Source organism: Pseudophryne corroboree, chromosome 3 (assembly GCF_028390025.1).
Source record: "Pseudophryne corroboree isolate aPseCor3 chromosome 3, aPseCor3.hap2, whole genome shotgun sequence".
Lineage (NCBI taxonomy): Eukaryota > Metazoa > Chordata > Amphibia > Anura > Myobatrachidae > Pseudophryne > Pseudophryne corroboree.
Window position 1 is genome coordinate 686,110,111 of NC_086446.1, and position 12,911 is coordinate 686,123,021.

General features: G+C 45.3%; 1 protein-coding gene across 2 annotated transcripts in view; it reads right to left on the reverse strand.

The window, feature by feature from the left end:
- The window catches only part of NEURL1 (neuralized E3 ubiquitin protein ligase 1), a 556,453-nt gene extending 550,975 nt beyond the window's left edge, over window positions 1-5,478 (reverse strand). For both annotated transcript variants that reach the window (XM_063961991.1, XM_063961985.1), the window contains exon 1: window positions 5,060-5,478. In XM_063961991.1, the coding sequence (XP_063818061.1) occupies window positions 5,060-5,158 (99 nt within the window). In that variant the 5' untranslated portion in view covers window positions 5,159-5,478. The remainder of the gene's footprint in view (window positions 1-5,059) is intronic.
- Window positions 5,479-12,911: the final 7,433 nt, after the last annotated feature.

Here is a 12,911-nt window from a genome sequence, read left to right on the forward strand (position 1 = left end):
ACTTACTCCTCCGGTGCGAAGAGATCAGGCTGATCGGGTCCGGTGCTGTCACACACCCGCCCTGAAAATGCTTGGGAACGCCTGCGTTTTTCCAGACACACACAAAATGGCCAGTTATCACCCACAAATGGCCTCTTCCTGTCAATCACCTTGCGAACAGCTGTGCGATCTAAATTTTCGCACCATCCTGTCTCTGTTTGGCGATGCACGTGCGCAGTGTGGTGCATTCGCATGCACAGTAGTTTGATAATCGCCCACTGTGCAAAAACGCACAGCAGCGATCCGGTCTGAATCGGGCCCTTTGTTAGGCACAGCAGAATCTTTATGGTGCCATATACATAAATAAATACATAAAGAAATAATAATAATAATAATAATAATAATTAATTATTATTATTATTATTATTATTAATAATAATAATAATAATAATAATAATACACACAATATAATAATAATAATAATAATAATAATAATAATAATAATAATAATACTACACACAATATATCCCAAGCATTACAATGGCAGTACTGGCTAATTGTTCACCACTAGTGGGTATATGCAATTACCCAAGGAATCTTTCCCACAATGAATTGTAAACATTCTCATGAACAAATGTGAATTGCCACGGGTATATGCGCTCCAGATACTTGCAGTATTCATTTAAAAAAAATGATCACAGTGTTTTTTTCGCGTTCAAAATCCCACGGGGTGAACAAAAATGCTGCCATGGAACACTGGGAACTTACTGCTGGTCTCTTCAGGCTCCCTGTCAGCATCCCTCCATGCTGAGTCATCCTTCCAGGATGCAGGGAGGGGAGGAGGCTTATGGGAGATGTAGTTCTCCTTGCTGTTGACAATAGGCACACCCAGGCGGTCACACAAACACACACAATGAGGGTCACACACACACCTGACAGGTGGTCACATGGGTCTCACACACACAGCTGCTGCAGAAGACTAGTTTTTTGAGATGCGGTGGTAGAAGACAGCATTGCAATAGGGGATTAATTAAGAACCAATTAAGCTAATTGGAAACTTCCAAAAGTTTTAATAAGTCATTTGGGGGGTGGGGGGTGTCCATGGGATTATGAAGCAAGTCCTGACAAATTTTCCTTAAAATAACGATTAAGGAAAAATTGGTCTTGCTCTGGGGCTGCGAGAAAAAAGACGCAATGATTTCTATAGAAATGGCTCATTTTCTCTACTTCTATTGAATAGGAAACACCTAAACTATGAAAAAGAAGCACCACTGTAACCTATAAGATACTTTTATGCCAGAGAGGGATTTCCAGATCTCATCCTGGTAGCCTATACTTGCAGCCCAATGACAGTGTATGCCCACTGCCAATGATACATTTTCTGTCTCCCGTGAATGCGCAGAGCATCTGTTCACCCAGCTCTGTACTAAGCAGTGACAGGAGCCTCCCAACTACCCCCCACACTGGATTCTGCAGGAGGGACAGCCCCAAAAAAACAGGACTGTCATGCGAAAATCGGGACATTGGGAGGTACGTAAGCAGACTCCCGTAATGTGCATCTCGGAATCAGAACCAAAGTTTTCTATTAACACTGAAAGAGAACCACATAGGTTTAGCGTTTAAACCTACTTATTCTAAAGACCCATTGTAGTATAGTACATAGAAATAAGGATATTTTTGACACCTGTATTTCACTATATATACTGTACACATACATGATTAATGCAATAGCTATGTATAGAAAACTAAGAAAAGACCAATACGTTGGTATTCCATCAGCATGATAATAAACATTCCATCAGCAAATAATAAATATTCTCTGGATCTCAGCATGGACATGAAATCCGTCTCTTTGAAGGAATGTTCTGCTCCGGTGAAGCTGAAGTTATGGTATATCCTCTGCAGCTTGGGATTTTTTGTGTGTGGGTTTATACTAATTCTGTGTATGATGAAGTCATTCCATAGACTGTTACAGTTTCATAAACAAGGTTTTACACACATTTGTTTTCTTATAAAACAAATCCTTGAGAAAAAGCCTATTCATTAAAGCAACACAATTAAAATTCTCCATCTCCACAGCAGAATAATAGCCTGTGGGTCATCAGCTGTTGTAGAGCTACAAATCACAGCAATCTCTGTCTCATGTGATATCCACACCTGGAGAAGGACATATTGCTGAAGTGATACACGAATAACAGGCTAAAGTAAATCCATACTTGCCTACCTGACCCTCTCCATGAGGGAGAAAATGCTCTGTTCCTGGACTTTCCTGGTAATGTATGATTGCCATCACCTGTGGTGAAACACCTTTCTTATCAATTACCTAGCTCACCACAGGTGATGGCAATCATACATTACCAGGAAAGTCCAGGAACAGAGCATTTTCTCCCTCATGGAGAGGGTCAGGTAGGCAAGTATGAGTAAATTACACCTTAACATTCTATATAAAGATAGCAGATAGGTAGAACACTCACCTGTCCAGGCAGGTTGGTATTGGGTTGCCGGCGGTCGGATCCCGGCGGTTAGCATACAGACACCAGGATCCTGGCTGCTTGAATGTCGGCAGGGGGGCGAGCTCAAGGAAGCACTTTGAGGGGGGTTCGTGGACACCCAAGAGTGGGAATAGCCCCTGTTAACCGGGAATCCATCTGGTGGCATGGTCAGTGGTCGGGAATTCCGGCGTTGGTATCCTGACCACAGGGATCCCAACTACCGGCAATAAAACTACATCCCCTGCAGGCATAGGATAAATGAGGAACCCGTACTCACTTAAGGAAAAACAGTATATATAAATATATATATATATATATATATATACTGTATATAGCATATCATGTAGGCTTACCATACTGTGCCTTTACTCCGGGATGCTCATTAATTACACGGGTTCAGTGGCTGATTAAAATCAGCTTAAATACAAGCCAGCCAGCCAGTCAGAGTACCTGTGTAATTCATGAGTATCTCTGTTAATAGGGATAGTATGGTAAGCATATATATGCAATGTCCATGCTTCACCGATCCAGTAGAGCAGGGGCCTCCAGATATTGTTGAACTACATATACCAGCATGCCTTGCTACAGTTATGCTATTTGGCCATGCTACAACTGTTGCAGGTCATGCTGGGATGTGTAGTCCAACCACAGCTGGAGGGCCGCAGGTTCCCCACCGCTGCAGTAGAGAATCAGTAAAACACAGATAACCATATATATCCATTAAAAAAAAAAGTCACCAACATGTAAAAGACCAAAACATTGGCGTATCCATAGGCATATCAATTTATAATTGCAGTCAACATAATCACTGGTCCATAATAATAGTCTAGTCACCATCCATAATCATAGTCAACATTATCGTTTCGGTGCAGCAAGTACCTTCATCTTGGACTGCTCCAAGATGAATATATTTATACAGTACACATATCTATAATGGGTGCATAGTGTGCACACACTGACACCTGGGTCCAGGAAGGCCCCCATTCATGATGCTTGCCTCTATTATGGTGCCACAGAGTTTATCGGGAACATATTACACATACACACTACAGCAGGAGAATGTCGCCACCACCATTTTTCCAAACATTGATCTTGTGCTGTACAATCTGGAACAGTGTGCAAACACACACACACACACACACACACACACACATACACACACACATTTCTTATGAAGACTTCACACATGTAAAGCTGGGTACACCCCCAAGCGATGCGTCCCCAGTCAATGTGCCGGCCCGACGGACCAACATATCGGAATCTGGGTACACACTGAGCGATGTTAATAAAGGACGGAACAATCATCTTCTGTCCTTCATTAGCATACTACAGGACAATAGCGATATCGTCAGGTTTCTTGTGCAGCACATTACACCTGGCAATGCTGCTAGCGACCGTGAGCACCCACATATCGGTCATACACATTGTCTGATATGTGCTGTTGTGAGAGACATGTCGGTCCAATCCGCCAGATCGGACGACATATCACTCATATGTGTACCCAGCTCTACCTTCTGGTATTGATTGTATCATTGGGGGTAATTTAGATCTGATCGATCAGTTTCTCAGACATGCGGGGGGACTCCCAGCACAGGGCTAGTACGCTCGGCATGTCTGGCCCCACCCCCAGCTCCTGTGGACTGGCAGGCCGCTACTCACCACGTCCCATGTCACAGTGGCTGAGCGTGATGTCATACAGCCACCGCAGCTTGCCCCTGCAACGGTCCTGACACCTGACACATCTCCGTTCTAGCACCGTTGGCACGACCCCCTCCCGCACTGCAACCGCCTCTGCCTGTCAATCAGGCAGAGGCAATCGCAGCCCTGAGAGCCTTTTAGCATCTCACTGGGCTCCCTGGGTGCGCGCACACGCCACAAAAGGATTCAGACTGCGATTGCTGCGTCTGAATTAGCCCATTGTACAATCACTGGAATAAGGACGCTGCAGGTAGCCACACACCTGATTTGAGGGACGTAACGTATTGCAAAACAAAGGATAGAGTATATAAACTAGTCAGCAAGCACTCAACAATTAGCAAGCTTCCCTTATTGAAGTCATCTCCATAGATAATGAAGTGCACATTATTTTAAAGTCATGAAATGCAGTGCATGCTATATTTGCATCTACTTCTAACACGTGCCGTGCTGAGGGCAGAGAGGGTGAGATGTGGCCTCATGCTGCAGATTGTAGCTACAATACAGAGGTATACACAGCTTATACCAAGGCAGGGGGTGTGCCCATAGCAATGTGAAATACTAATTATCTTATTAAGTGATGACATATCTGTGATATAATACAGCATTACAAATGAGTTTCAGAAAGTCAATCCATCCTTGTCTAGACGTATTTAGATAAAGTAATGACAGAGATGACAGTACACCCCACAGCTATGCATCGCACACTAGTGGGGAACAATAGAAGCCTGGGCACTGATGACATAAGACAGTCTGGAGAGGATACATGCAGGGACAGAAGTGCTCCATGTGAATTCCAGGGAGTTTATGCCTGGAGGTCACCAGCAAGGAAAGGGTGCACCCGCCTGTGATGGAGATGAAGTCATGAGTGTTAGTATTAGTTGATGACCTACCTTTGACGTGGTGGTGTTGCAGGTGAACCCTCTGTGGTCTGGTCTGGCTTCCCCTGGGGAATGTAGGGATGCTGCTGGATAAACTGTTACCCATGGCATCCAAATGCAGCCCAATAGCTCAGAGAGGACAGAATGAGCCCAGAGAGATGCAGAGCTGCTGCTGCTGACAGATCAGTGTAAATCTTCTCTTTGTGGCTCCTTGTATCCTCTAATATCTCCTTTTCTGCCCCCACTGTCTTCTTCCTCCCCCTTTGGCTGCTGTTGCACTCCACTGTGACCTGCTGCTGTGGATCCCCGTTTCTTTCCTGTAGGCTATTACTTAGATGCCCCCCCTGGATAGGGCTGTGGGGACAGCACCATGCCTGCTTCCCTGTGTTCTCAGCGAGCGGAGCTGTCTGCTTCAGTCGGGATCACTGCCTCTGCCGGCTACCTGGCATTTCCTCAGCTCCCTATGAATAAATAACCAGGATCATCTAGCCAATCCTGCCGGCCTCTATCTGTAGGCTACAAACTTTCAGCTCTCCAAATACTGACAGTGCTTTATCATCTTACCCCCCATTTAGCAGGACCCAGAGACCCTGGTTAGTTCTACAATTAATAAATAAGCCCAAGTAATCTTACATTTGTTCAGGAGAGGCGACCTATTCTCTGTATGAGATGTAAAATAACCTTGCCAGGCTTTATTTGCTTTGTACTGTTGCTCAGACAAATTAAAATATCACCTGCTAAACATCATTAATAATTTAGCCATGTAAGTAGTACAGGCACATTTGACTTTGAAGTCCTCTGGGAATTCAGTTAATCACTAGATAAAACACATCAGTAAGTGGTGACGGAATGCAGTCATTATACCCGCTGTCAGGATCCCGGCCAGAGGCGTAACTAGCATGGGGCGAGCAGGGCACGTGCCCTGGGTGCCGTGGCAGCCCCAGCAGAGGGGGGCGCCACCGGCACCTGCACGGCCCGCTCGCCCCATGCAACAAGGTTCGGCGCCGCCAGCGCTAACAGCGGCACTCTCCCTGTCTCCCCTAGCTGCTGTGCCTGTCACACTGTACAGGCAGCGGCAGCTAGGAGCCTCCCCCTACTCCCCCCCCCTGCAGTCCATATCTCGTGCGTGCGTGTGTAATCTAGTGACCTCACCTGTCTGCAGCAGCATGTCCGCCTGGCTGGGGCGCCTGTGTGTGCCGGCTGTGATGGCAGTGTGTGCCCGCCGCGCTGTGTGTGGAGCCGGGGACGGCTGTACAGGAGCCTGGCCAGCGCCGCACCAGGGTGAGATGATGATCTCCTGGCGCTATACGCGGCGGCACTCAGCTCCGCGCTCACCCTCTCCACCTGCCATAGAGCTATGTCGGTGCCGGTAGGTTACGCTTCCCCTGGCTCTGTCCGTACATCCCGGCACTCTCGCTTACTACCCTTCTGCTTCTGACCCTGTGCAGGACAGCTGATAGAAGCTGCTAATTCTATCACCTCCCCTCACATATCAACACAAGCGGCCGGTGAGTGAAGGAGGGAGGGGGGGGCGGCGGCACAGTGGGGCATGTATCTTGCACCAAATGGGGCATGTAACTGGCATTGAGTGGGGCCTGGCACTGTGGGGCATGTAACTGGCACTGAGTGGGGCATGTATCTGGCACTGTGGGGCAATGTATCCGGCACTGTGGGGCATGTTTCCGGCACTGTGGGGCAATGTAACTGGCACTGTGGGGCATGTTTCCGGCACTGTGGGGCAATGTAGCTGGCACTGTGGGGCAATGTAACTGGCACTGTGGGGCAATATAACTGGCACTGTGGGGCAATGTAACTGGCACTGTGGGGCAATGTAACTGGAACTGTGGGGCATGTTTCCGGCACTGTGGGGCAATGTAACTGGCACTGTGGGGCAATGTAACTGGCACTGTGGGGCATGTATCTGGCACTGTGGGGCAATGTAACTGGCACTGTGGGGCAATGTAACTGGCACTGTGGAGCAATGTAACTGGCACTGAGAGGCATGCATCTGGCACAGTGGGGCATGTATCTGGCACTGTGGGGCATGTATCTGGCACTGTGGGGCAATGTAACTGGCACTGTGGGGCAATGTAACTGGCACATGTATCTGGCACTGATTGGGGTATGTATCTGGCACTGTGGGGCAATGTATCTGGCACTGTGGGGCAATGTATCTGGCACTGTGGGGCAGTGTATCTGGCACTGTGGGGCAATGTAACTGGCACTGTGGGCCATTTTCAGTGGCCACACCCCTTCTGGAGCATGGCCACACCCCTTTTTTCCAGCGCGCACGTACATTCTTCTTTTTGTGGTTTTTTTTTGGGGGGGGGCGCCATTTTCCATCTTGCCCTGGGCTCCAAAAACCCTAGCTACGCCTCTGATCCCGGCATCCTGGAGACCGATGCTGGAATCCTGACAGCTGGTATTTTACCGACTAACGGAATCCCGACACCCGCACAGTATTCTCACTCGGTTGGTGGGTCCACGCCACCAGCTGAGTGGGAATAGAACCTGTGGCGAATGCAGCGAGTCACAGGGCTCGATGCGAGCAAGTGAGGGGACTCGCTGTCTCGCTGCCGGTATTCCAGCAGACGAGATGCCGCTGTCGGTATAGTAAAAGCCGGAATCCCATCTGCCAGGATATCGTATGTATCCCGTGGTGACATAATAGTTCCCATTTACCTGGGCATGTAAAACAGATAAATCACTTTTAAACATGAATACGATGTGGTGCAATAGTACTGTAGGACAGACTCTGCAACCAGTGCACCCGACAGCTTACATAGGCACACTTCTAGATTGTGGAGCACTGGCATCTTTCAAAGGTGGACATTAATTTTCCTTAATATGTGCTGGGCAGAATTCCATGGCAATCCAATGCAAAAACAACGCTACTGAACAGCACATTTTGTCTGCATAGGAAATATGGGCCAGAGTGTTTTCAATATGAATTAGGCAATTTTTTAAAATATGAAATGATAGTTGCGCAATCAAACTAGTAATAATTTTCCGGTGCATGAAAGGGAGGGGTTATTCTAAACAAGAAAAAGACAAAAGCTTCCCCCAGCACTCCAGATAGTATCAGCAATAAGACTTGAACACTACATGATAATAGAAGATTCAGAGATCACAGTTGCATACTGTATATTTGCAAAATTATGGTGAAGCCACCAGGCCACATCATGGATTCTCTGATACTGGTGTTCCCCAGCGCTACATAATAGCACCCACTCTGGGTCACATCATTGCTTATTGTTATGCTACACATTAATAGCAAAGAAAAATATGAGGGGTGTGCAATAAGTTTCCGGGTGCACAAAAAGTATTTTATTTACAAAGTGAACATAACATTTTTTCAAAGTATTCGCCAAAGGAGTCAGTCAAACAAGCATGTTTTTGTAGGGCCATTTGGAGGATCTAAGGGTGACTCCAGGTGAGTTGACTCTCAATTTAGCTATATTTTTGTATGTGCTATTATCATGTACAGTGGCATAACAAAAAGAAATTGTATGACCCAAAGTGGGTACTATTATCATGTAGCATTAGGGACCATCAGTATCAGAGAAGCCTTGATGTGGCCTGGTAGCTTAAACATATCTTTGAACTGGCATATTTATAATGGGTGCAATGCATGCGGTGCACATGAGCCCCTGGGGTCCAAGGGGGCCAACACCACACACCCTGCACCCATTTTTTGTAATACTTAACCTCCAGAGTCTCGTGACAAAGCAGCAGCGCTGCAGAAATCACTGGGAAAATGGCACACCGCCATTTACCGGTATTTCAAGCATGCGCAGTAAAAAAAAAACACTGGAAAATGGCCACTGCCCCATTTTCCCGGAGATCTGTGCATGCCCTCTAGATTCTGGGGACCCTAGTGCCCAGAGTCACAGAGCTGCCACCGGCTACAGAGGAGAGGGCCCTGACAGAGCCTGCACACGGGCCTCCTCATCTCTAGATACGCCCCTGTATCTTTGCAAATATATGCAACTGAGATCTCAGAATTTTCTATGATCATTTAGTGTTCAAGTCTTATTGCTGATACTTATTCAGGTGCTGGGGGAAAACTTTTCTCTTTTTCTCTGTTCAGAATAACTCTTCCCTTTCATGCACAAGGAAAGTACTACTAAATTGATTGACCAGCTACCATTTTATATTGCTTTTCTGAGATGCATAAATGGGATCAGCATTTGAAGGGCATTCTGGTTCTTGTACTGCCATTTGGAGGATATAGAGGTAACTCCAGACAGATGAGTTGGCTCTCAATTAAGATATATTTTTGTATGTGCTATTATCATGTAGCATAACAATAGGCAATTAAAATGTATGACCCAGAGTAGGTGCTATTATCATGTAGCTTTAGGGACCACCAGTATAAGAGAAGCCATGACATGGCCTTGTGGCTTAACCATACATTATCTTTGCAAATATATGTAACTGAGATCTCTGAATTTAATATGCTTATGTCAGTGGCGGATCTAGACTTAACTTTTAGGGGGGGCGGTTTAAGAATTGACTCCTCCCCCTAATCATAGCCCCTCCCACTTAGTAATGCCCTTCCCGTTCGCTTCTAAAATTTCCTATTGTTGCCATTACTAATAAAATGTTGCCAGTTAGTGGAGAGAACCCTGCGCACTGGTGATACAGACTGGCGAGTCGCCATTCCTTCCATCAGGGGTGGTAGAGGCTAAGACAGTAGGGCAATTTAAACATGCATGGGATAGACATAAGGATATTCTTACAAAGAAATAAGGATCAGATAAGGTTAGAGATAAAAATAATGTAAAAAAAAAGAAAAAGGGGCAGACTAGATGGGCCAAGTGGTTCTTATCTGCCGACAAATTCTGTTTCTACAGCACACAGAATGAGCCGAAATTCACATTATAGCACACTGTATGAGCTGAAATTCACATTGTAGCACACAGTATGATCCGAAATTCACATTATAGCACGCAGAATGAGCCGAAATTCACATCATAGCACGCAGAATGATCCGAAATGCACATCATAGCACACTGAATGATCCAAAATGCACATAGCACGCAGAATGATCCTAAATGCACATCATAGCACGCAGAATGATCCAAAATGCACATCATAGCACGCAGAATGATCCGAAATGCACATCATAGCACGCAGAATGATCCAAAATGCACATCATAGCACGCAGAATGATCCGAAATGCACATCATAGCACACTGAATGATCCAAAATGCACATAGCACGCAGAATGATCCTAAATGCACATCATAGCACGCAGAATGATCCAAAATGCACATCATAGCACGCAGAATGATCCGAAATGCACATCATAGCACGCAGAATGATCCGAAATGCACATCATAGCACGCAGAATGATCCTAAATGCACATTATAGCACGCAGAATGATCCTAAATGCACATTATAGCACGCAGAATGATCCTAAATGCACATTATAGCACACTGAATGATCCTAAATGCACATTATAGCACACTGAATGATCCTAAATGCACATTATAGCACACTGAATGATCCTAAATGCACATTATAGCACGCAGAATGATCCTAAATGCACATTATAGCACGCAGAATGATCCTAAATGCACATTATAACACACTGAATGATCCTAAATGCACATTATAGCACACTGAATGATCCTAAATGCACATTATAGCACGCAGAATGATCCTAAATGCACATTATAGCACACTAAATGATCCTAAATGCACATTATAGCACGCAGAATGATCCGAAATTCACATCATAGCACACTGAATGATCCGAAATTCACATCATAGCACACTGAATGATCCGAAATGCACATTATAGCACGCAGAATGATCCTAAATGCACATTATAGCACACTGAATGATCCTAAATGCACATCATAGCACGCAGAATGATCCTAAATGCACATTATAGCACACTGAATGATCCTAAATGCACATTATAGCACACAATGATCCTAAATGCACATCATAGCACACTGAATGATCCTAAATGCACATTATAGCACACTGAATGATCCTAAATGCACATTATAGCACACTGAATGATCCTAAATGCACATAGCACACTGAATGATCCTAAATGCACATTATAGCACGCAGAATGATCCTAAATGCACATTATAGCACACTAAATGATCCTAAATGCACATTATAGCACGCAGAATGATCCGAAATTCACATCATAGCACACTGAATGATCCGAAATTCACATCATAGCACACTGAATGATCCGAAATGCACATTATAGCACGCAGAATGATCCTAAATGCACATTATAGCACACTGAATGATCCTAAATGCACATCATAGCACGCAGAATGATCCTAAATGCACATTATAGCACACTGAATGATCCTAAATGCACATTATAGCACACTGAATGATCCTAAATGCACATCATAGCACACTGAATGATCCTAAATGCACATTATAGCACACTGAATGATCCTAAATGCACATTATAGCACACTGAATGATCCTAAATGCACATTATAGCACACTGAATGATCCTAAATGCACATTATAGCACACTGAATGATCCTAAATGCACATTATAGCACACTGAATGATCCTAAATGCACATCATAGCACACTGAATGATCCTAAATGCACATTATAGCACACTGAATGACCCTAAATGCACATTATAGCACACTGAATGATCCTAAATGCACATTATAGCACGCAGAATGATCCTAAATGCACATTATAGCACACTGAATGATCCTAAATGCACATTATAGCACGCAGAATGATCCTAAATGCACATTATAGCACAATGTATGAGGCGAAATTCACACACACACACACACACACACACACACACACACACACACACACACACCTGACAGACACACACTCACACACACACACACACACACACCTGACAGTGAATGGAGGCCGGGTCCCGCCGCGGTATTGGGAACGGGGCGGAGAGCGGTGCAGCGCGGCGGGGGACAAGGAGAGAGAGAGAGAGCGCATCCTGACGCGCGTACAGGGAGGAGGGGGCGTGGTAAAAACAGAGGCCGCTGTACGCGTGTCAGGACGCTCTCTCTCTCTCCCCTTCCCCCCGCCGTGCTGCACCGCTATCCACCCCGTTCCCACCACCGCAGCGGGACCCGGCCTCCATCCCGGTGCCGGTACATGTAGGGGGGGCGTTCGCCCTAATCGCCCCCCCGCTAAATCCGCCACTGGCTCATGTAGTGTTTAAGTCTTATTGCTGATATTGTTTTTTTGTGCTTGGGCAAACCTTTTTGTCTTTTTCCAATTTTAAAAAATTCAAACAGAACTATTGCTGTACTGTCTGCACGTAAACAAATCAGTACTTCTCAGTTTGGTCACAGTGGCTTAGTAAATGTTTAATTCTTTAAAATCTGTTTGGTTCATCTGATTATCTGATTTGTTCATCCATGTGTGTGGTCAAGAGGCCACAGATCAGGACATTCAGCATAATGGCTGCATAACCACAAGTGCGGCTAGATTTAGGTAGACTTCCCAAATGCAACTTATTATATGCAGACAATTTATGCTTTATTACTGCTTCACCTTTGGGTTATCTCTTGGTGTTTACTGTTTTTAAAAAGTGTTGGATTGTACAGCACAACCCAGCGCTTCTGATAATGTTTATGCCTGATATTTAAAAAGGGCAATGCTTTTACTAGCAAGACAAGCTACCCCATACACTTACAAATTGCGGCATTATGCAGCAAGAGGATGGGGACCTAATGCCATTATTTGCCTGACCCTGAGAGTGTGCTATTATCATGTAGCTTTAGGGGCCACCAGTATAGGAGAAGCCTTGACATGGCCAGGTGGCTTAACCATACAGTATCTTTCCAAATATACAGTATGCAACTGATATCTCAGAATTT